The sequence below is a fragment of the Aspergillus sclerotioniger genome (genome assembly GCF_003184525.1).
Source record: "Aspergillus sclerotioniger CBS 115572 chromosome Unknown BO94scaffold_15, whole genome shotgun sequence".
Taxonomy (NCBI): Eukaryota; Fungi; Ascomycota; class Eurotiomycetes; order Eurotiales; family Aspergillaceae; genus Aspergillus; species Aspergillus sclerotioniger.
Genome location: NW_020291005.1, coordinates 317,534 through 342,095, shown reverse-complemented (window position 1 = coordinate 342,095; position 24,562 = coordinate 317,534). Strand labels below are relative to the sequence as shown.

General features: G+C 52.6%; 5 protein-coding genes across 5 annotated transcripts; 3 read left to right on the top strand and 2 right to left on the bottom strand.

Annotated features, from left to right (window-relative positions):
- Positions 1-112: 112 nt before the first annotated feature.
- BO94DRAFT_517533 (uncharacterized protein) lies at positions 113-4,071 on the top strand (the record flags this gene model as incomplete). Its single annotated transcript, XM_025609999.1, has 6 exons — positions 113-567; positions 681-937; positions 1,019-1,473; positions 1,521-2,191; positions 2,244-3,077; positions 3,133-4,071. The coding sequence occupies exons 1-6, from the start codon at positions 340-342 to the stop codon at positions 4,069-4,071; spliced, it is 3,384 nt and encodes a 1,127-aa protein (XP_025467026.1). The 5' UTR covers positions 113-339.
- Positions 4,072-5,258: 1,187 nt separating this feature from the next.
- Positions 5,259-12,015, bottom strand: pksP (polyketide synthase alb1; the record flags this gene model as incomplete). Its single annotated transcript, XM_025609998.1, has 6 exons — positions 11,655-12,015; positions 11,314-11,605; positions 7,835-11,260; positions 7,028-7,783; positions 6,924-6,968; positions 5,259-6,845 (listed from the first exon to the last, which is right to left on the bottom strand). The coding sequence occupies exons 1-6, from the start codon at positions 11,939-11,941 to the stop codon at positions 5,259-5,261; spliced, it is 6,393 nt and encodes a 2,130-aa protein (XP_025467025.1). The 5' UTR covers positions 11,942-12,015.
- A 3,701-nt stretch (positions 12,016-15,716) lies between these two features.
- BO94DRAFT_81948 (putative SH3 domain protein (Cyk3)) lies at positions 15,717-19,858 on the top strand. The gene has a single exon (XM_025617691.1). It carries the CDS (start codon positions 15,841-15,843, stop codon positions 19,774-19,776), a length of 3,936 nt encoding a protein of 1,311 aa, XP_025467024.1. The 5' UTR covers positions 15,717-15,840; the 3' UTR covers positions 19,777-19,858.
- A 676-nt stretch (positions 19,859-20,534) lies between these two features.
- On the bottom strand, positions 20,535-21,920 carry BO94DRAFT_441335 (putative exopolyphosphatase; the record flags this gene model as incomplete). Its single annotated transcript, XM_025607508.1, has 1 exon — positions 20,535-21,920. A coding segment is annotated over one exon (1,386 nt), but the record flags the coding sequence as incomplete, so codon positions are not given.
- A 1-nt stretch (position 21,921) lies between these two features.
- BO94DRAFT_556904 (uncharacterized protein) lies at positions 21,922-24,179 on the top strand (the record flags this gene model as incomplete). The annotated part of the gene is made up of 6 exons (XM_025613900.1): positions 21,922-21,924; positions 22,396-22,528; positions 22,591-22,893; positions 22,972-23,118; positions 23,159-23,317; positions 23,368-24,179. 6 exons carry the CDS (start codon positions 21,922-21,924, stop codon positions 24,177-24,179), a joined length of 1,557 nt encoding a protein of 518 aa, XP_025467022.1.
- Positions 24,180-24,562: the final 383 nt, after the last annotated feature.

The window sequence follows — 24,562 nt, the reverse complement described above, 5'->3', positions numbered from 1 at the left end:
TTCACCACATAGGAGAGAACCCGCCGCGTGCCATCCATCAGGTCCGTAGGCCCGACTGATAAGCGGCCATCACGTGCCGGTCGATCACCCGCGTTGGTTCCGTCGACTTCATCACCACCAGCTCCGGTCACTCAACCCATCTAAACCTCTCCACCAAAACACCCCTCACCTTCCCCCCCTCCAGCCATTGCGGCTTTTTCTCGGTGTCACCGCGTCCATAACACCGCGTTCTCATTGGATCACTCCACCCGTCATTCCCTCCCTATTGAGCGCCCCATTGTTCCACGACTCTACCATGGATGTTGATCGCTCTTCTGTCACACTCACTGCTCGTGTATAATGTGGCGCAAGCGCAAAGTCCCTTCCCCAATTTATACAGGCCACCCAAGCGACACCCGAAGACAACGCTGGAAGGAGCAGCACGTTATTCAGACAAGTGAGGACGAAGACCAAACTGAGGACAACACCGAAGCGTTGGACGCAGACGAGTGGTATATCAATTGTATACTGGACGAAACCGAATCGCAATACTTGATCGACTGGGAAGGACCGTGGACTCCGACTTGGGTGAGTTGGGCCATTCACCTACCACACCACATCACACCAACTAGTGCTGGATCGGAGAATTCACAACGCTGCCGGAAGCTGTCATTGTCCTAACAGCTGCCCTTCAATCCCAGGAACCAAAGGAGCACGCCAGCGAGCTTGCAGTACAGGCCTGGGAGGACCGGAAACAAAGAGATCGGACTCTCCAGAAGGAACCTGATCAGAGTAACACCCCACCACCACCGCCTCTTTCTGATGCCCGAGAACACAGCATAGAACCCTTGAACCCTGGGCCCAACCAGCCCGAGATCAAAGCTCCGACTGACGAGCCACGGCCTAGAAAACCCTCAGTCTCTCCCCTATTTGTTCCGCGCGACACTATACCAGAATCGTACGTACCTGGTGAATTCCCAAGGAGTTTCGGTGTTAGTTTTGAGGAAACCAGCCATCTGACCCAGTCCCTGACCAACAGTCCAATTGACCCCGGAGTGGTCCCGATATCATCTAGCAACCCTGGTGTGCTTGAGTACGACGCTGCCTTTACGATCCCGCCCGAACTCAGGCTACCAGACGAAGTTGAAGAGACGTCGATTACACCTTACCCCGCGGAAACACTACTTTGTACCGAGAATACAGACGGATTGGAGGTCTCTGAGAGAACGCCGGAGCCTCCCCACGACATCTCTTCGAGTCTGTCGGGAGCCCAAAGCGCAGTTGAAACCTTGTCAACCAACCCTGTCGAGGCAGTTGATGAAATACCTGAAACGCCAGCTGGCCCAGTTGCTGAACCCGAGACCCAGCAATCGTGTGTAGTTTCCACCTTCCCAGGCATTGGACTACAGAACACTGGGAGCTCAATTGGCAGTCGAGCAATCCCAGGTACTGGTTTGTCTCCATCACTCGTGTTTCCTTGTTCCCTGCCAGCAGGTTGGTTGATGCTCAGGTCATATCATATTGTTGCTGACCCTATTTAGAGAATACGATACCGAGGCGTGCGAGTATAGTGTCAGAGTCAGTCGCCGCAGGCACGTCGCAAACTACATCCGAGCAACCTAGTCAAGATCCGAGCACATTCTGGAAATATCCTACTCGACCAAGGATCACCATGGATACCCCCGAGAAGAAAACGGTGCCTTCCTTGTCCGAAACGATGGATAAATACAGCCATTTCGAGGGGTCCACACCCAGGGAAAAACTCAGGAATGCTTATGCCCAACTACGTGTAAAGGCAAACCCTGGCCCTGATGCAAGCGGGACACCATCCTCCGCTGAAGACATAGAGCCTTCTGCTCCTGTATCGCTTCCTGAGACAGCGCCACCGCTCAGTGTTCGAGTCGACAAGGAGCCTACACATCATACAGATACCGAAGCAAACCCGGCTACCACGATGCCCACCGTCGAGCCTGTGGAAATGGGACTGCCTGAACACTCCCACGTGCAGACTATTCAGCCCAGCGCATTATCAGTCAATTACACTGAGGAGTCGACGCCTGGATCGGTTCATCTTGGTCCGTCGGAGTTTGCCGTGCCGCTTCCAATGGATTCCAGGATTAAGGATGACTATGAACGCGTCTTGACCAGTGAAAGTCAGAGCATTCGCGATTTTCTCGACATGACAGGTACTCAATCTGACACGGAGTATCAGGTGCGTAGCGATCCTCCTTGCGAAGTGTTTGAAACTGACCGGCGGATAGCAGGGGCCCCTCACATCGAAAATGCGCGAGGTCCTAGAACGTCTGAGCAATATCTCGACTCATCCGGACTTGAACATTGTCGAACACATCAAAGAATCAGAGTCGGAACTAGGAAGGGAGGCTGCCTGGGCCGAGTACTCAAGCGCAAAATTCCTGCTCTTGAGTTATCTCCTGGATGCTGCCAGCATGCGTGATATGCACTTGGTCATCATGGTGCAAGGCGAGAAGACCCGGCGGGTTGTCGAACGCTATCTCATGGGCAAGGGTCTTTCATATACGCGCCCACGCCCCGAAATGGGATCGGGTACGAATATCGAGGTATCCATGGTCCGGGATTCGCTCAGCTTTGGAATCCAAACCACGCGCAATGATGGGATCGTAGAGACCTACAAAGCCCCTGCCGCTATCATCGCTCTAGATACGTCGTTCAACACCAAGAGTCCCACGGTGGAACATATGCGAACCACTTTTGCCCGCAACGGAAATCTACTCCCTGTGGTCCGCCTGTTGGTATCCAACTCCAGCGAGCATATCGAACTTTGCTTCCCCAATCTACCAGAAATTGAACGCATCCGGCTACTTCTACAGTATTCCATCCGTCTCCGTGACGTAGTTGGCGACCTCCAGGATGACGCGCTTGGGGTGCAGGAGGATGCTGAGGAGCTTCTATCATGTCTTGAATCGGATAACTTCAGCGCCCACTGGCCCTTACCTCACATCGAGCCTCTACGCATTCTGAGCCCCGAGCAACTCGCATCCACTCACCAAGAGCTGCAAAGTCGACCTGGTATCGACATCCCATCTGTGACAACACCTCAGATCCAAAAACGAGCATTCGTGAGTGGATCAAGTTTCTTCAGTCCATATCCCTCCCTCTAACCGAGAATAGCAGGCAGAAGATGGGACCGAGCCATCGTCGAAGAGACCAAGGATGGAAGAATCACTAGAAACAAGTCAGTTCACCGAATCAACTAAAATCCCCAATCAACCCTTGGATGGCGAGCTCCAATCACTCGAGGAAAACCTTGTTCAGATGAAGAATTCGCATGCCACAGAAAACGAAAGACTCCAGAAACTCTTGAAAGCAGCCCAGACCCGTCTTCAAGAGAGAGAGCACGTGCTGAACAAGCTCCAACACCGCTACGAATCCCGAAACAGAGAATTCCACAAACTTCGACGTGAGCACGAGCGTTTGACTCAAGCCAAAGCCACAGCGGATCAGCGGGTAGAAAAGCAAAAGGAAGAACTCATGAAACTCAAAGACGAGCGCACCCAGCTTCGACACGACCTCGAAGAGGCCCGCGAGACCCTCAAAGCAGGCGGGGGCACCACGGCCGAACTCGAGTCCGCAAAGGAAGAAATCCGCCGTCTCACCAAAGACAACGCCGCACTCGAACGCAAGGCCGACTACGAAGCTCGACAAGCCGAATACACGCGCGAGCAATACCAAACAGCCTCGACAGTGGCCGCACAATCCGGCAACGAACTCCGCCAGCTCCGCGACGAGAACGAAACCCTCAAACGTAAAGTCGCTGGCGACGCCACTCAGCTCCGCGAACTCAACCAGAAAAACGACGAAGCCCGCCATCTCTCCCGCGTCCTCGAACTGGAATCCACCCTCACGTCGCGCGAAGATCTGCTCCGCAGGAAGGAAGAAGAACTTCGGGAAATTCGCAAGAACCGGCCCTCGACCCGCTCCACCAGCACTCAGCCGCGAAGCCCCAAATGGACTGCAGGTAATAGCCGGCCCACGAGCCCTGGCATCAACAATGGTTCATCGCTTGCAGGTCGCGGTAGTGCGCTCAGATTCAGCTCCGAAATGCCCCTTTAGTTCAATCCACCAACCAACCAACCGCCCTTCCTTCTTTTCATCGATCCGGTCTTCGACAACTCTCGTCTCCTCCAACCAACACGCCCTCGCCTCTCCTCTATCCCTTTCCGTCCTCCTCCCCCTTGCATACACGCCTAGCAAGTAGTCCGATCCCTCCAAGTTCAATGCAACATAACGGCACAACACACACCGCACCGGTTATCTCATCCTCCGAATCGGCCTCCCCTTCTCCTCTAATGTATGTATCTACGGTACACCGTACTCATCCATCCATCCATTCATCCACCACCACCACCATCTTCAACACAGGGTAGTTCCCGGTGTCCGGTTACATTGCATTAGAATCCATCCATCCATTTATCTATCGCACCTATCAATCACCACCCACCCATCAGACACATTCATGTCACCGTCACTGTCACCGTCACTGTCACCGTCACTATCACCATCAATATCACACCTCTCATCCATTCATCTCTGATGACCTTGCATTTGTCCGGGCGTTTCCCTATTCCGGTGATTTGCTTCTTTACTGTGCCACCACAACCACAACCACAACCACAACCACAACCAGCATCACCATCGCCATGCGGCCCCCAGGTGCATTGGCATTGGCCCTACCTAGTTTAGTTCGAGTCCAGTGCTAACCAAGATATGTATTTACCGGATTGTATTATGATTATGCAGAGGCAGTAGAATAAAACCATTCTACATGATGCATTCATTTTGATTCACTGGATACGCTATATATTTTATTCATCCATTTATCCAATCTAACTAATTACGTATCGATGGGAAACGATTTGACATAGCTTTTTTTCACATTGCCATTCTATCGTAAGTCAGGATAAGTAGTAAGGTAGGTAACGTAAGTGAAGAAGGGAGGGAAGTGGTGGGTAATATCACATCGCTTTCGTTGTTGTTGTCCTCCAAGTCCAAAAGCCAAGCCCGAGAAACCAGGGAACAAGCAAGCAAGCAAGTAGCACGTAAGTCATGATCCGTTTCGTCAAGTAACAAACAAACAACGAACAAGATAACAATAACAGCAGTAGTAGTGTACTTCAATTCTCGGGGTAACATCAACAGGATTAAGGAGGGCATGAAATCAAATGACATAAGGGGAATGCTAGCTGTGCTGTGGTTGTTGGGGAAATGGATGGAGGAGAAGGAGGAGCAATGAAAGCAATCTAATCAGCCATGGCATTGCCGATGAACGTGGATAGTTCTTTGGCTTTGTTTCCGAGAGTCATGGTGAAATGATTGGCGCCTTCCATGGCGGTGATACCCCCGATGTTGTTCGGTCCGACGAGCGTATCCCACTTGTTGGGACCCAGATCCTCCCGGTTCTTGAGCAGCCAGATCATTTCTCTCGGATCGGGACTGCCATCGGGGGCCGGCTCGGGCCATGGGTCGCCTGGCTTGCCGCAGACACCGTCCTTGGCCCAGATCAGGAAGGTTTTGGGCATTTTCTTGGCCCATTCTGGGTCATCGAAGGGGAGGGGAACGGCCTTGTAGGCGTCGAGAGAGTCGATGAATGCGAGGAAGTGGGGGAGTAGCCAGGCTGGGGGCGCAGATTTGCCTTCGCCGAAGAAGCCGATCGAGTCAAAGAATTTGTAGAGACGAGGAGGCAGCTTCTCGAGGCCGATAGGGAATGGGGAGTCGAGAAGAAGCAATCGGTCGACTTGCTCGCCCTCTTCGAGGATGAGGTAGCGAGCGGCATCGAAGGCGCAGATACCGCCTGCAGACCATCCACCAAAGTTGTAGGGCCCCTTGGGCTGTCTCCGGCGGACCTCAGCCAGGTACGGGAAGGTCATCTCGTCAAGACCGAACTTGAGATTCTCCGGTGTTTTCATGTATGGACAATTAAGCCCGTACACGCACGTGTCTGGGGAGGCTGCGGGGATTCCGGCATATGATGTGGCAGAGCCAGAGCCATCAGGGAACAAGAACAAGGTCTTGGTGGCTATCTTGGGGTTACCTTGCAAGAGGATGGAAGTGGCTCGGGGGTGCTGACTAGCCCGGGTCATGAGGGCAGATTTCGGGTTGGGAACAGGTTCAGACAGGGTGATTGGCGCAGACACAGGAGCGACGGCGGGAGTAGGAGGGGCAGGAGCAGGGGCAGGAGCAGCCTTGGGTTTGAGATCCAGTGCTTCCTCGACCTCACTAAGAGTCTGATTCTCAATAAAGAATTCTCCCGGCAAGTCCATGTCCAATGTCTCGCGGATCCTACCAAGGACAGTGAGGGAAAGTAGGGAGTCCATTCCCATCTCTGCCAGGTTCTCGTCGTCCTTGAGTTCCTCTTCGGAAATCCCGATCTCATCGGCTAAGATGGCACGAATCTCCTTCATCGTAGCGTGCTGCTCGGCCTGCGTGACCTTCTCATTGGGTGGTGAGCTGACACAAGGGGACCCAGCACTGGACTCGTCTGTTGAGGAGCCACCGTTGAAGGAGGAACTAGACTCCGGATCGCTAGTGGAACCATCACTCACTTCTGCTGGGCTCATTTGGGCCAGGAGTCGCTTGAAGTCTTTCACGGTGGGCTGATCGATGAAGACTGAGGATTCCAGATCGATATCCAGCTCCTCCCGATATCTGCCGGTGACGGTCAAGGAGAGAAGAGAATCCACACCATAGTCCGCGAAAACCAAGTCATCCGTAAGCTCAGACTCAGACAGTCCGACTTCCGATGCGAGGATGCTGAGTGCACGCCCAATCAAGCTTGGCGCACTCGGCTTGGGTGCGGCCTTCACAGGGGCCGGGGCGCTGGGACGACTCTTGCTGCCAGCAGCAGGAGTTGCCCTTGGGGCGCTGGCGGATGGCTTAGCTGCGCTCGGCGCTTTAGAAGCCCCAACCGGAGGAAGAACTGTGTCAAGAATCTTGCGCGACAATGCTTGGAACTATGTATCGACCCATTAGTAAAATGGACATGGTGCGATTGGGAAAAGATTAAACTCACCTTGACGGCACCGTAAACCGCGACGATATCGTCCCCTTCGAAAAGATATACATCACCTGCCCAGATCGAGTTTTGCCAGGGCTGCATTCTTACATAGGTTCTATAGGTGACGTCTGGGGAGAATTTCTTCAAGCAGCGCATAGAATCCCAACCGTGGTTAACAAAGACCTGGTTTTTCGAGTCGGTGGCATCGCTCGCATTCATGATGAACCCAGACAAATGCCCAATGCTGTCAATCCAGAAGGGATTGCGGTGGAAGTTGCCCTGCGACCCCTGGAACTTGACACGCGCGGTGGCTTCATGCTGTTCGCTGTCGAGAATAACCTCGCGGATGTTTTTGAAGTTGTCATCGTAGTCGACCAGGGCGCTGAAGAGTTTATAAACCATACCTCTTCCGAGACGGTGGGCATCTCCATCTTCCGCGACATCGTGGAGCCGGTCAATACTTCTCTTGATAAGGTAAGCGTTTCGCTTCCACTCCAACTCGGCGGCGGCGCAGTCAAAGAATTTGACAGTAGAGGTTGCGTGCTCAGTCGTCTTCTTCCCCTCTGCCGTAACCGAGTATATCTGAAGGGTAGTTTTCTTCTCCTCCCAGTTCGCAGTAGCAGACACCCTGAAAAGCTGTTGTCCAGATTTGGCAATCAATGGCCTCGGGACGGTGACATCGCACACATCCAATCCCAAGCCGTCATACTCGGGCTTGTACTTCTTGATGAGATACTCTGCAAGTGTCTGCGCGATATCGGCATAGAGGGACTGTTTTCAGGTCAGTACCATGTGAAAAAGGGGGTGTCAATCTTCACTTACCGAGGGACACAGAGCAGCGCCGTTGACCTTGTGGCCCTGGATGACGCGGTTCAAGTCGGGATCGGCAATGTCGTTCTCTATAACCACGGTGGCTGTTGCCCCATCATCCCGGGTCTCGATGACCTTCTGAGCAGCAGTGGTCAGGAACTCGTATTGCGGTCCTGCTGCTACTGCCGCCACTGGAGCACCCTTGGTCAAGCAGAAGTTGTTGGCATAGGGGATCCAATAGTTCTTGAGATCCCACTTGTAAGCTGGGAGCCGGAGCACTTGGTGCGAAGAAGTGAAATCCTGGTGGTATTGCTTCCAGTTGAGGTCGATTCCGGCCAGATGAAGACTTGAAAGACTATTCGAAAGGACCTTCCAGGTATCCTCTTCACGTCGCAGAGATGCAACCGTCGTAACTTGTGGTCCGAGAGTTGCCTTGATCATCCCAGAGCAGATGGTATGTGAGCCAATCTCAACCCACAGGGTTTTGTCGTTTGTCAGCTTTGCGTGTCTCGTAGCCTCCACGCCACCTAAGAAATTGACCGTCTTTCTGCAGTGATCGCGCAGGTACTTGGGGCCAAGACAATCCCAGTTGGCATCGGTGACCACTTCCCCAAGCAGAGCGGAAACGAACGGTGTCGTCGGCTTGTGGAAAGTGACGCCCCGAGCAACCTCCTCGAATGTTTCCAAGATAGGGTCAACCTGCGAGGAATGGAAAGCATAAGGAACCCGCAACTTGGTGGATTTCAGACCCTCGGTGGAGAATTTCTGAGCCAGCTCGTCGATGTCAGTGACCAGGCCACTGACGACAGTTTCGGCGGGCGCGTTGACACAAGAGACTTCGTGAAGCTCGTCTCTGAGGAAGTGCTTCACTTCAGCCAGGGAAGCCTTGACAGCCAACATTGAATGTGTTCCAATCTTGCACTCCTTGGTAAGTAGCTGGGCACGGCGGCCACACAGGTAGATGGTATCACTGGTGGACAGAACACCGGCTGTGTTCAAGGCGGCATAATCACCGAGACTGTGTCCGATAATAAAGGCCGGCTTTACGCCCAGAGCAGTCCAGTAATTGACCAATGCCATCTGGACACAAGTTGTTCCCACTTGCACCACGACGGGGCTCAGGTCTTCGACAGGTACACTTCCATCGACGAGAGGGAGGATGGAAGGAAGACCCTGGCTTCGTGCAATACAATCGAAGTGCTCAATGATGGTTCGGAATTGGAAACAGTTGCGGTAGAACTCCTTGCCCATTCCGGTGTACTGGGCTCCTTGGCCGGTAAAGACGAACCCAATCCCAGGGGCTGTCGCTGGCACCGGGGTGTATGCCTCACGTTGCAAAGCACTGTGCAGTGAATCGCGTAGGGATTGCAGGTTTGGCCCGACTGCAGTCACACGGAACGGATGGTGGATTCGGCGTGCAGTGGTGGTATAAGCCAAGCTGGGGACGAAGTCGGCTTCTTTTACACCAAATGACTTGCCATGTGCGTCAATGTATTTCACAAGAGAGTCGATGTTGTTCTTCAGTGCAGTCTGAGATCTGGCTGACACAGAAACCAGATGGAACGACCGAGGGTCCTGCCCTCGCCGCTCCGGAAGGGGGCCATCTTCCAACAGAAGAGCAGTGTTTCCACCAGCAGCAGAGAAGTTATTCACGAAAGTTCGGCGCTTTCCGGAAGCCGGCCGATTCCATGGGGTGGGTTGAAAGGCTATATGGACATTGCGCTTGGCCAGGTCCGTCGGGAAATTGTGGTTTATCTTGTTCTTGATACCAACATGCGGGGGGATCATGTTTTCTCTCATCATGAGAAGAACTTTGACAAGAGCAGTCACTCCCGAAGCAGATTCTCCATGTCCAACGTTGGCCTTGGCTGATCCAAGATGAAGCGATTGTCCAGGGCCGCGGCGATAATCGGGAGCAAAGACGTCAAGGACAGATTGCATCTCGACTGCGTCTCCGGCTTGTGTTCCCGTGCCGTGCATTTCGATGTAGCTCACTTCCTTGGGGTCGATATTCGCCTCGTTGAGCAATTTATTGAAAATGAAGGCTTGGGCGCCGACATGAGGACGTGTAATCGACACGGCCTCGGCCGAGTGGTTGGTGTATGCGCCGTTGATGATACCGATGATCGGGTCATTGTCCGCCTCAGCATCTTCAAGTCGCTTCAAGACGATACTCCCAATCCCATCTGCTCTGCAGTAACCGTCGGCGCCATCATCAAATGTGTTGCAGTTTCCAGTTGTAGACAAGAAATGACCCCGATCCAGACCCGCGTGGTTGTCGGGGTTCGTCAAAATATTCACACCGCCGGCAACCGCGGCATCGCAGTCGTTTCTCCAAATAGAATTGCAGGCAATGTGTATAGCAGCAAGACTGGAAGAGCATGCTGTATCAACATTCACACTGGGACCGCTGAATTTGAAGTAGTAGTTTATGCGACCTGGCGTAAACGCCCGGTTACCTCCAGGGATAAAGTACGTGTCAATGTCCTGGCCGCTGTTGATTTCACGGTAGTCGTCACTGGTCATTCCGTAGAAGACACCCACACGGTCTCTTTGGGTCGACGGAGTACTATCCGGGATAAAGCCAGCCATTTCGAGGGCCTCGTAGGCTGTGAGCAAAGCAAGACGTTGAGCGGGATCCGCCTGCAGTGCTTCTCGGGGCGACATGTTGAAGAATCGGGGATCGAACAGCCCTGGTTCGTTGATCCAGCACCCATAAGGCACCTTACTTGTATTTCTCTTCGACCCAGTCAGGTCGACGTGGGCATCAGCATCCCAACGATCCGCGGGAACTTTGCGATGCACATCGAGTCCTTTGTAGAGGAGGTCCCAGAAACTCTCCGCACCGTCGGCCTCAGGAAACCTTCCTGACATTCCGATAATGGCGATCTTGGAGCATTCCGCTTTGCCAGTGAGGTTTCGCGTGTCCGGGCTTGTCGAAACATCTCCAACCCCGGATTCCAAGCTGACATTCACACCTGCTTTCTTGAGCACTGTGAACAAACTTTGGGTTGCGCTGCTTGAGATCGGAAACAGCTTGCAAGAATGATTCGCGCTGGACTTGGATAAAGTTGAGCACGCATCTGTGACCTTGTCCCAGCAAAGTCGTCGAAGTAGAATTTCCTCGAGCGCTACCTTGAAGAGATCGTTGATGGACTGGGCCTTGACCGGCTTGCCAGTATTACTGGAAATGACATGGATAACGGGTGAGTAACCGGATAATGTCTCCGAGGTCAAGGGCTGCAAGATACGTTCGATATCTTTGTCGTCATAAAGATGGGGCGCATGGTAGGGGCCATGAATTGGAGCCCTGACAGGCTTGTAGTTCTTTGAAGCACTAACTTCGATGAACTCGTCAAGGACTGTGGGTGGTGCACTGATAGTAACGCCGTTGGAGCTCACGGCGCTGATATATGGCTTTGAAGAAGGGGGAGTGGCCTACACCCGTCAGCATCTCAGAACAGTGGGACAGCACTATTGAGTCAACTCACCTTCTTGGTGCTGTACTCGTCTATTAGGCTAGTAGCCCCCGCTTCGCTTATTCCCGAAATCAACGCGGACCAGCATGTTGACTTCGAATCGTCCGAGTCGACGAGTTCTCGGACTCGAAGAACGCAGATCCCCAGGCGGAGGGCTACTACGACCGATTCCACTGCAGCGGGAACAAGCTCTCCGACATTTCTCGAGCAGCTAACAGCCGTGCAGCTTAGCAGGCCTGTACATAGACCAACAAGCTGGCTGTTTGTAGACGTGGGATAGATATGGCCAAGGTCCCCGTAATAGCTGAAGTTGGTCAGCGTCGTCAGTGTTGAGTGGAAGCCGGACATCTTACTGTATGAAACAACCTAATTGGTAGATGCACGTCAACGCGCTTTCCAAGACGGGGCTCGGTTCTGATTGGCGATGTCTAGTAAGCAGATCGACGATGCTCGTGAACCGTGGGAAGAGTTTGCGCTGAGATGGCGGGAGCTTCGCAATTTCTTGACGCAGCGCATGGAAACATTGCTGGAAGAAAGACTGGACAATGGTACTATTCTTCGATTGTAGTAGACGGCGGAGGCCGGCTTCGATGTCACTTGTCTGGTCTCCGAACAGGTACACTCGAGATGGACCCTCCATGTTTGCGGGAGATGCCTGTTGATCAATCGATCACTGTTGTCAAACCAAAGTCCATCTGGCTCCCCTCACCCATGTAGATGCGGAGCACACTTTATACACATATAGATTTAGTCCCCATGGCAGGGTGGGGGCCGGTGTCTCAACTACGGCATGCTCTGAACTGGTTAAGATGCATTCCATGCGTATCTAGGGGGCGATTGCAAAGAGTTGAATCCACCAGACCGGATCGATTGGGTTGCATTGTCATACATCTGGCGAATCATCAGGATGGAGACAGATGACAGGCCCTAAACTGTTCTGATCAGTACCCGACGTCTTTCAGTTTACGTCCAAGATCTCTTACAATGCTGATGTGAGCTGGCTCTGAATGGACACCACCATGATTGTGGAGCAGATGCACACCATCTGGGCACTCGATAGAGTTACCCCGTTTGGAAATTCTAGACTTGGAATCTTGGTCCATGAGGCGGGATTCAGTGTGGCTACCTCAGCCCTCAGGCCACCATGATCATCAAGGGGACATCGATGTCTCAACCCCTGCTTCTGGCAGTAATCCAGCGACTAGGCAGCCATGTTCTCGAGGGCAAGTGGCAGTGTGCATCAAGGGACAGCGTTGCGATGGTCAGCGGCACTGTCTGGCCAAGGGGGGGAAGGAGTCCTACAGAGGAAAGTCGTCGCTGCCCCATTTGGCGACGATCAGCACGTCGCAGCGTGCACGTGATCGGGGACGTATATTTCCAGTTACTGCTCCCCTAACGTCTTTCCTCCTTGAGCATGAGACACAAAATTCCACGGGACAGGCCGAAAGATTTCTCTCTCCGCCGGTGATATCGGTGGGGGCGCAGAGGCAGAGATGCATGCCGAAAGACCGGGCAGTTAAAACCCGTGCCCTGCTGCCCTGCATGTGCCTTGCGTTTCCAACAATAGGGACTCGGAAGCCTGTCTATCGTTGCTTATTGCTTATTCAACTGCCGAAACTCTGAAGGAGGGTGTCGGGAGAAACAAGGTTATTGTTGCTGGAATGTAGTCGGTGGGCCAGGGTGTCATGACATGCTTCAGGAAGCCTGACCGACGGATGATTCTTCCACCCATATCGACTCGGAACTCATGCATGATCGGTCCATTTACCTTCCTAGGGATAAGCATCTATCTCAGCCCATAGTCTGCGAATCAGCGATAATTCAAATTGCTTACCGTCCATCCCTCCGCACTCGCTTCCTAGCTCCAAATCCATACAAAGTAGGGTATATAACCGACATTGTGAAAACCGTCCAGGATTAGTTCAGCTGAGATAGTGACTTTCACTTTCAACCACAGTGGCTTAGCCCGCAGATTCCTTCCGTTTATTTCTGCTTTCAACTCCGATTGAGCTACCCAGCCTCCCAATTTACCTATCTCGTCTGGCTGACAGGTGCGGAACACCTGTCAGGTTAAGGTTCAATAATTCCCATGCTGACAACGAGGGAAACCTTAGCCCACACAGAATGTCAAGTAGCGCTCGATGGGAGTCGCATTAATAAGGTTTATAATGGTTCTTTCCCCCCTGCGTTCCACTCGTGGTATTCCTGGTCGACGCTCTCTTTCAGATGTAGATACCGCGCAGGTAATACCTGTCACGCCAGGGCCAGTTTTTCTTTAACAGGGTCCATATATTCCATATGACCAGCAAAATGACAATCACAGGGAGGAGGAGCAAATCGAGGAGAATGAAAATCAGAGGCGTTATGTCTATGAGCTGACAGTGAGACATTGCCAAGTCTCCCTAGCAAACCCGCGGTGAGTTCATTGACCGTGTTCGGCTGAGGATGACCAATATGCAATGTGTGAAAGTTTATATATGTTTTTGTCCTTATCCTAAATGGTTCCTAAGGGCAAAGACAAAACTTCGTTGTAATAGTCTGCAAAATATGGAAAGGATCGCTCGTGTATCTGGCAAACTCAACAGATCTGTCAGCTTTCATGGATGATCATACTGCTAAAAAGGTCAAGTCCAGAGGAAAGCTCCATCAGCAGGGGAAATTGTCACACTCACGATTATTTTGTGAGGGATGTGGCCTGTGTCCTGTTATGATGTTTGATGATTCTTTGCGGGCTTGGTGAATTCAACCTGTGTCGCTCTATATTTGAACCAAAAGCCAATTAGTATGCTTGCCAGCACGTCGGTATAATCAGGGTCTCATTATATAAACCCACGGACTCGGGTAGATCCTAGTACCACGGTCAGATAGGAGCAGAATGATTGCCAATAACGACAGAAAGTTGCCGAGCATCAGCAGCGAGTCGGTGGTTTCCAACGTGTTCCGGGCCGTGTCGCAACAGGGCACGTGTAGACGCCGCCCGGCGTAAAGATCTTGCCGGCGCCATTACAAAAGTAGACATGGTTTTAGGTCTATATAAAGAGCAGGCAATGCAATACCATTTACTTCAACTTCAGTACAGCAACGAGAGCCGAACAGGTTGCGGGAAAAAAGAGGCCTCATTCGTCTTTCCATGTCTCCGGAACTATATTTTGCTGGCAGTAATCCGATGGTGTTCCTGTACATTTCCATGCTCTCATTAGCCATTCACAAAGCTATATAGATGCCAGTATGACCTTTTGCAATGAAAACGATCAGGTAGCCAAATTACGGTATTTGATGTCTTAAAGTATACGCTGGAAACTGGAAAGGACGTGCCACGGTAGGATGTTCTGCCGTTCATACAGGGCAATGTGTCTTGGTCCGATAAGGGAGGGTATCATTCAAGCAAGGGGCTGAGCTGACCAGTTGAGGAGGGTGGTCATGGGCTGCATACTAGGAGTCAAGTCTCCGGTTCCGCGCTTGAGCGTCCATGTCGTGCCACGTCTTTCCGACGATATCTAATTATTCAGCCGTAGAGTCTGACAAACTTGAAGTCTGAGTAACCGGTCAGCACTGCAAGGATAATCAAAATCCAATGTAACGGCCTTGCTTTCATAAAACCTTGGGGGGGCCCAAAGCTTTTGTAGCACAGGCTAAAGATCCTGTTGGCGTTCCAAACTAAGCAGAGTATGGTTCGGCCTTTAATCCGACCCCTGTCCACTTCTCCGTTGCCCCGGAGTTGTACACATGAAACAGAATCTGATTGGGAATCCAAAGATGAGTTCTCTATGGGTGATACAGCGGGTAGCGGAGTTAAAACCATGGGTCATGGTCTGGGGAAACCCTGCCATTGCGGCCGCGGAGGACTTGCCAAAGGATGACCCATCGGTGAATGGTAGAGGGGTGGTGTATCTGGTCAGGGATTGACCTAAAGATGAGAAGCATTTAGAGTCAGCCTGACGAGGGATCTACAGGGTAGCAAGTAGTACGGTCCATGGAGAAAGAGCTTCACCCTCACGAGGGACTGTGCGCAATAAGCTTATCGATAAGGGGCCACTAGTCCAGAAACGGCGCCCACGTAAACACCAAAACATCGATCGGGCCTCACCGTTCAGCTGGCCGTCTGTCTCTCTTCCTCTCTCTCTTGCTCCTCTTTCCCCCCTCCCTTCCAAGCACTCCATTCACTAAACCACACCCCCCCCCTAAGCTGGGCTCGTCGTCGCATCCCACGGTGACCCCCCTCCCTTTTTGCGTTACGGCGGCCCACGCTGCTGATCTTCTGTCTCTTGTTTTTGTTTTCCCCTCTTGCCATGTTTTGGTCTGCAGCTCCGTTACCCGGTCCTTAATGCTTCCATTATTGTCACTCGTTCAGCGACGGTGCGCTTGTAGCTATATTCGCCCACTCACTTTCTTGCCCCGTTGACTGTGCAGCTGCATTTGGGATCGACTTTCTGACACGTCAATTGCACCTCCTGTCATTCTCGAAGATCGGTTAGCGTTAACGCCTCAACGGTGGTAGTCGATCCACCCGCTCGCTCGTGCTCGGTCACCTCAGCCGCAATGCCCCCCGCCGCACCTCAACTCCCGACCCGATTCCCCTGCTGGTGTCGGGCAGTATATTCATGGGGAGGAGAAACGAAACGTGATCTGGGTTTTGTGGAGGGGGACCTCATAGAATGCCTGAATGCCGGAGATGGCCAGTGGTGGATGGGCCGACTGCGGAGAGATAGGCGCATGATGGGGCTATTTCCCTCCAACTTTGTCGAAGTACTCAGCGAGGATTTTGTGCCAATCACCCGATCCACGAGCCCTATGCTGCCTCCCACCTCATCTCCGATCACGAATCCTACGTCGGCCCCAAAGAAACAGAAGACGGTCTTTCGGAAGCCATTCCAGGCTCACAAAGAAGCCCTTGCACCCTCGGGGGAGCTATCTCGGAGCTCCACTGCATCATCACCAGTGATCAGCGCGATCCCGCAAACTCCACCCCGAGATGGCAGTCTTCGAAAAATGAAGCCGCTGCGTACACCTACGACCGCTGTCAAGCACCAGAGCTCCCTGACAAGGCCGCCTTCGTCACGAACAAGGCCCTTGTCCCGCGCGCTCTCCCCGCGTCCTCCACCAGAGTCGGACATCCCATTATCGTCTACGCTCCCTGGTACATACATCTCCCACTCCAGACCTCCATCGCGCGGACCTCCATCGCGTGCAGTGTCGCCCCGTCCTCCGCAAGAGTTGGATTTCCAGTTACCCTCTATCCCCCCGGTCCAAAGTGCCCCACGTCCTGGACCTATGCCCCGTGCAGCATCACCGCGTCCTCCACCAAATCTCGACTATCAGCTCCCGTCTCTACCCCCTATGCAGGATGCCGTGCATAGACCCCTATCTCGTGCGGCATCCCCTCGCCCGCCGAACGACTTTGACTTTTTGCCCCCTCAAGTCCCAAGGCACAATCACAGTATGTCTTTGCCTCAACCATCGTCGCGCGAGATCTCTCCGCTACAGCTCCAAGAGCGAGAGGAATCACCGCCCCCGCCTCCCCCTCCGCACCGAATTGCTGTTCACCGTCAACCCTCCTTCGAGACCCAAGCCCCGGCACACGTCCCCACGCGCCTGGACATGAATGATCGATTTGTCACGATGTCAAGAACACCATCACCAGCCGCCCACTCTGAAGGACAGGGGCATACACCTTCCCCCCTCAGGGATGCGATGGAAGACGTGATGACTTCATTGGAGGATATGGGGCTGTCTCGGGACACGCAGTCGCCATCCCCACAGCCGACGTTTAACAATCCGTGGTCACCGGATGCCTATGACAGCTTCCGTGAAAGCCGGCCTTTGCAGACTTCCCGTCGACCCTTGACCTCTCTGGGATTTGATGGAGACAACAAGGACTACCAGTATAATGGCAGTCAGACCCACAGAAACAGCGTTTACGCACACGATCCCTATGTGGATGGGCCCCCACAATTGAACAACTACGTGCAGAGGATGGAGAGTCGGCTGCGCCAATTGCAGGAGCAGAACCAACGGGACGCCGAGGATACGCAACCCTCCGATGACGAGGAGCCCCCACCGCCACCCCCAAGGAACGTACCCTACCATGGCCGGCATAATTCGATTCCAGCCCAGTACCCATTGGTAAGAGGACGACGATCCGGCCAAGACCTCCGCGGGGACCTACTCAACCGGACGTACACTAATAAGTCCAGCACCACCAACTCTTCCAGCGGGGTGCATAGTACGAGCACGACCCAGACTGGCAGTACCGAGAGGACCAGCCAAAGCATTATGAGCGGCCCGTCAGCCGGGGGATTCAGCGCAACAAGTGCGGGAAGTTATGCTCGAAGGGGGACTACGCCAGCCGAGAGACCAAATACGGCAGTTGACACTGTTCGCTCAAGAGGCTTTAGCGATGTCTCCCGGATAGGACGGCCTGAAACGCCATTGACCGGTGTATCTTACCACTCCAGCCATAATACCTCTCGGCAAGGGGCGTCATCTGCCATACCTTGGTCGTCAGGTGGGGGCGGTGGGGAAGAGTCTACCGCGGTGTTTGGTGGGCTTTCCACGCCGAAAGCTAAGAAGCCAGGGTTTTTCAAAAAGATCTTCGAGTCGGCGAAGACCGGCGCCGCTAATGCAAGAAGCAGCATCGCGGTGGGACAGAACGGCGGGTCCTTGTCCCCCACCAAAGGTCGAGGAATCTCACCAATCCGTGCTTTACAAAGCCGGGATTCTCCTCGTGAGCCGGCCCCCGGCAACAGCGCCATCGACTGGGTTCAAGTACGCCGTGATGTAAACCGCGCAAGCTCGCTCAGTCGGAACGAAAGGATCGAGAGGGCCGAAAGATGTCAGATGATGGATCACCCGGTGATATATGCAGTGGAGGAACTTTATGAGACGGCAGAAGGAGACGAAAGCATTGACGGTTTGCCGATCAGTGAGCCGACCAACTTTGGGACTGTGAACTTGAATCTTGTGGATAAGAGCGCTCGGTTTGTCAACAGTCTTCCCCCAATGACAAATCCGGCGAGCTTAGCGCATGGATATGTTTGTCGGCCGTATAAGAGTGATGTCCAGAGGCTGCGCGCCATCTTTACTTGGGTCAGCGAGAAGATCGCCTGGGATGACCCTGTTGAGGAGATCGGGATCGACTTGAAGCGCGTGCTCCAGACGAAGAGAGGTAGCCCGCAAGAAGTGGCCTACCTGGTCAAGGAGATGTGTGCAGCGGTTGGTCTCCACGCCGAAGCGATCAATGGATATCTCAAAAGCCCCGGAGAGATCTTTGACCTGGACGGTCTTTCTCAAGCAAACCATTGGTGGAACTCGGTGCTCGTTGATGGCGAATGGCGTATCATGGACTGTTCACTGGCCAGCCCTACCAACCCGCGAAGGACCCAATTCGTCACCAACAATACGTCAGTTGCCGAAAGCTGGTATTTCCTTGCACGACCATTGGAGATCTGCTATACACATGTTCCTCTTGCTCCGGAGGAGCAGCACATCTGCCCGCCAATCCCCCCTGACGTTCTGCTCGCACTCCCAGCGGTGTGTCCGCCATATTTCAAACTCAATATGCAGTTCCCTGAATACGACACGAGTATAATCCGGATTGATGGCTTGGAAGTTATGCAAATCCGGCTCCTGGTGCCCCCTGACGTGGAATGCGCCGCTGAGGTGGAAGCTCCAGGGTTCGCCCGTGACGCAGACGGCGACTTCTTTGAGAGCGGCGAAATCGTGCGCAAGCGCGCGCTGGTGCAGCCTGACTGGGTCACTGGACAGAAACGGATCACGGTGAAAGCCGTTCTACCGGGCGATGAGGGCCAGGGCACGGTCAAAGTGTACGCCGGCAAGAGGGGACTGATGCACTCCAGCCGCGACATCCCCCATCCGCTGGCTCTCTCCTTGCCCATTCTCCACAGCAACGACAACCCACCGTACGATTTCGTGCTGCGCCATCCGACTCCCCATGCTCAGCGGCACGATCTCTACATTATGCAGCCGCAGTGTTCCAAGCTGGCTGTCAACAACACCTTCGTTTTTGCCGTCCGCCAGCATCCGGCCTCGCTCACCTTTTCGTCCGGCAGTAACGAAGCTGGCGTCAGCGGGCGTGTCTCCCCGTCTGTCTTCACCCGGCCTGCCAGTGCGCTGAGTATGGTCTCCAGTTCCGCGGGCGGATCGTCGGTTTCGGGTGTCTCGAATGAGTTTTCTGCGTCGACCTCGGCCATCTCGTCCGCTCGGTCAATGTCTGGCCGCGAGAAGCCGGCGAAGTTAGCGATCCAGTCACCATCGGGCAAGATCTTGCGTCTGACGCGAAAGCCCGAACACATGCTCAGCCCCAACACGGGCGGCCACGCTTTCACCGATGCGCCAGGGGATGGCAGCGTGTGGGAAACGGTGATCAAGATCGGCGAGCGCGGCACGTGGCGCGGTCTTGTGCTGGCAGACCGGGTTGCGCGCTGGTGTGTGTTCTGCGAATGGGAGTGTTACTAGCACCATCGCACGAGTCCATGCCTGTAATCTTAATCTTAACCTTTATTTGTGATTCTTCGAGGTCTTCTCTTACCTATGCATTGCATCGGTTGGGTCTTGCATTACCCCTGCCACTGTACACCGCTACTTCATCCCAAGGACCAGCAGGACGCGATCTACTTCATCTACCTACCACTACTATCTATCATATATGGCGTTCCGGAACAACAAACCATGAGAGGCGCTGGTGTTGTGCTTCTTCTTCTTCTTCTTCTGTTTTTTCTTCTCTTTTCTTTTTTTTTTTCTTTCTTCTTTTCCTTCGTCAACCCCTTCCGAGTTATGTCCCTCATGCATCATGTTTCTTCTTCTGAGTAACGGACATCATGTACGTGATGATATCTTGATATCTTTGGATACGATCCGCAAACCGAACTACTACCTAGACGCATACTAGACTGGGTGGAGATCTTTTTGCTTCTCTTCTATTTATTTCTGTGGGTGTGTGTGTGTGTGTGTCTGTGGTTCTTGGGCACCCATGATGATCATCATCTATCTATCTATTCTATTTTATCTTATCCAACCAATTGATCAACCGTTGGATCTGTATTCTAGCAATGCAATTATGCAAGCTAATACTACTATTAACTTACTTACCTTGTCGTATGGTGCTTTGTTGTTGGTTCTGGTTGGTTTGGCTTCTATGCTATGTAGTGCTAGTGCTATTTACTTGCAATGTATATCTACTGGTCTGTATATAGATGGTGGGATTGAGGGGGAGATCAAAGCGACCCCACTGCTTCCCTAATCAACGGGGCCACCTGTTTCCGACTCTTCGTGACGTTTCCCTGTACCCAGATCCACTTTCTCATCGTCTTATCTTCGCATTCGGCATCCCCTAACTCACCTCCCTCTTCCCCGTCTAACACCTTCCACTCTTCCAGCCCCAATTCCGCTCCCGCCCTCTCGATAAAGGCTTCTACACCACGTACTCCCGTGCCCTCTTTCGCACAGACCAACAACTCACGACAGAATCGTCCCTCCGATCCCGTCGTAAATGCCGTCACGACCATAACGATCTGCAACTCCTTCTGCTTAGCAAACTCCCCCAACGCATGGAGAAACGCCTCTGCAGTTTCCGCTTTCCGAACCACCCACGGCAACGATCTCACCATGGAGCAGATTCCAATCTCCACTTTCTCCTCTTGGGAATTACTTCCCGGTGACTCTGTCCACTGCTTATAATCCCTATCCAACACCTCCTCAACCGTAAGTAAATCAAGACTATTCCGTTTCGCTGTGTTAATCTCCTCGTAGAAGGAATTGTGATCCCATGGTTTCTCGGTATCACCATAAGGGATGGAGTTAATTTTCGAGCGCAGGAAACTATACGCTAGTGTATCCGAGTCAGTGACTTTTTCTTTCGCCGTGAAGTTGCTTGTGTCGATGAGGATGGGGCTCATGGCTAGTTTAGCGAGTTGGTGTTCTGCGGGACTAGGGGCGGGGGTGGTGCGGCGCCAGCGGTCCATTTTGTCGAGCATGTTGACGACTAGTGAGGTACAGGAGCCGGAGGGTTGAAGAAGGAAGGGTTGGTCTGGGTCTGTGATAGGGCCGAGGAAGTCTTCATTGACGTGGTGGTCGATGCAGCCGACGACGGTGAAGGTGATGTTCGGAAGGGAGGAGAGGGAGCCTTGTCCGCGGGGGTGGTCGGGGGAGCGAATGGGGAGAGCGTTCCAGTCAACGAGGACTGCATCGGCGGAGATGAGGGTGTCAGGACTGTTGGGGAGCTGTTCGAGGTGGGAGACGAAGTCTGCGACGGTGAGGAGGTGGTCGTGTAGGAGGGAACCGGCGGATTCAGGCGTATCGGCCCATGTTTGATCGTCCGGGGCTGGGGGGTGGGTGGAGAGCCAGAGGGATTTGACGAACTCGGGACGTAGACGGCGTAGTTCGGGGCCAGCGCGAACGGAGGGAAGGTTGATTAGGGGGACATGAGGGCGGGGATGGGCGAAGGAAGCGTAGACAATGGCGGAGATGATCGAGTCCAGGTCGGCGGAGGGGTTGCCGATGACGTAGATAGGGGCTTCAGCACGCGAGAGCCGGCCGGCCAGGAAGCGGTGATGGGTCTGAAGGGCCTTGGCGAGGAATTGAAAGAGACTGTGTTCGACGGGCATGGTGGGTGCTTGGGGAGAGAGGGGGGAGGGCAAGAAAAGCTTAGTTGGAGAAGATGAGGGGAAGATTGATGCGGATGTTGATGTTATTCCCGACGCAAATCCACCGCGGAGAGGCAGAATCTCACCGCCAGGGATGCTTTTCCTCATTTCAATAGTCGATCCGGAGTAGACAGATTATTTGATAACTTCGATCTTGAAAGTTGCTCTGTTTGACTAAAAGACAGCAAATCAATCTGTTGCTGTCCTAAAAACGAGGAACATTGTTAAAATAGTACTAGTATAGTAGTATAGTACTATGGTACTCTTAGTTGTCCACATATAGGCCCGGCTGCAGCAGTATATATTGACGCTGGGCGCCTCTCACAGCTCTTCTTTCCCCTGCATTTTCTCTTGAATTTCCATTTACAGCATTACAGCTGATACAACAGTGTGTGGACTGCTCTTTTTTGAACTGTGGCGGATGATGCTAAAGCCACCACACTTTTGTTCTTTGTTGCATCGCCCTATCTGCGTAAGATTGACTGGTGGTGTTGGGGCTTATGTGAACTTGAGTCGCACATTCCACACGACTATACATGTGAAAGAGCCGGTGACGAGGGATTTAAGTCGGTCTATCCAATTTGCTTGACTTCCTTCGACTATTTGCTCAGTGACTAATAGATTGCAGAGCTTGATACAGGTGACCAAGACGACCTGTTCAAATATACCTCTGGCCGGTGGTTGATAGATGAGCAGCATCAACTAGAGCAGCGTTTTGTGAAGTTCAATGTCGAGAAGCTTTGTTCTCAAGCTGCTTCTCTCTTTGGCCCGGGGACAAAATGCGTGCGCATTGTCAAGATGGAGGGAAGCTTCAATAAGGCTTTCCTCCTTACTATGGATGACGGCAATGAAGTTATAGCAAAGATCCCTTGTCCAAATTCCGGGACGCCATTATTGACCACAGCGTCTGAAGTCGCGACGCTAAAGTTCTGTATGTTCTCAAGGGGCTCTGTCAGTCCTAGAATGCTAATACTCTTGTCTCTAGTGCAAACTCGTCTATCAATTCGAGTCCCAGAGGTATATGCTTGGAACTCAGACCCGACAAATCCAATAGGTGCGGAATATATAATCATGGAAAAGATCCATGGGGTCGCGCTTGCACAAAGATGGGAGACAATGAATACCTTGGAACGATATAAAATTATCGACAAAAATCGTGGAGATGGAAAAGGAGCTTGAGAACTTAAAATTACCAGCATACGAAAGTCTCTTTCTACAGGATTCCTTGCCATCTGAATATCGGCATTACCATCTCCCGCCAGAATTGGATTCGACTGGGTTATTTTGCATTGGGCCATCCTGCAGCCGAGCTTATATGACCTCCAATGGTATCTCGCAGTCAGATGTTGGACCATGTGAGTTTCGTGAAATCGTTTCGCTTATCACTCTTTCTGACACCTTTAAGGGACTTCGATTTTGGACTCTGCGCTCCCTATACCACGCCGAGAACTAGCCGTCATTGCAAACGACAGAGATGAAGTGCAGCATCATCTGACACAATTCAGTGATAATCAGTCGGTCGACGAGTATCGTGATCTCTTACAGAAGGTGCTTCTAATTATACCGGCTCTATCACACAATCCACGCGTGCTAGAAGTAGCAGGCTCGGCTATTTGGCATACTGACTTGCATCTTGGAAATATCTATGTCTCCTCAGATGATCCGACCAAAATCGAGGGTGTGATTGATTGGCAGTCAGCCCAGGCTGCTCCTCTATTTATACAGGCACAGTTTCCCGAATTTCTCCGACCACCAAAAGGCTACAGTCCAGGGACTGAAGTCCCTACACTACCAGATAATTTTGACGAGCTAGATCCCGATGAAAAGGAAAGGGCTACACAAGAACAGACATTGGCAGCCCAGTCGAAGTACTATGAGATGTCTTGCCTTGTATACAACAAGTCTGTCTATGATGCAATGAAGCTGGATCGACAACTGTGGGAGCCCTTTACTTGTTGTCAGCTTTTCTCAAATGGTTCCATGGTTCCACTGCGAAACTCCTTGATACGAATTTCTCAAGACTGGAAACAACTTGGGCTCCCGGGCAGCTGTCCCTTTGAGTTTACCGAAGAAGACCTTGGAAGGCATAGCGATCAGGTCCAACATTACCAAGACCATGTGTACTTGTGGGATCTTGTGAAGGGCCAGCTTCGTACTGACGACACCGGCTGGGTTCCCACCGAGCAATGGGAAACGACCAACAAGGTGAACGAATAGCTTTTCGATATGTATCTGAAGGCCATGAGCGAAGAGGTGCCACCGGAAGTCGCCGCAAAACGGTGGCCCTTTCCACCGAGGGAGGCCTGAGTCATCCTCTCGATATTCCTCTTTGCCTTTTCAATGAACCATTGTACGACAAGCCTTCTGATCGCTTATCCAAGCGCTCATCCATGTAGGCGGTCAAGTTTCGTCCTCGGAAATCCTTTGGAAAAGTCATGAATACCGTTACAGTTCTGCTCTTGATAAGCTCTTCAATCCCCATATTGATGCCTCCAGTGCCATGGTTAGTGATTGAATAGCTTCATGTATACAGTCTAAATGTTGATTACGTTATCAGGGAGCATATGAGAATCGACCAATCACTTCATTCTCTGCTCGAT

What these genes read in the sequence shown, in the direction of transcription:
- BO94DRAFT_81948 (XM_025617691.1), top strand. Translation starts at nt 15,841, where the DNA reads ATGCCCCCCGCCGCACCTCAACTCCCGACCCGATTCCCCTGCTGGTGT.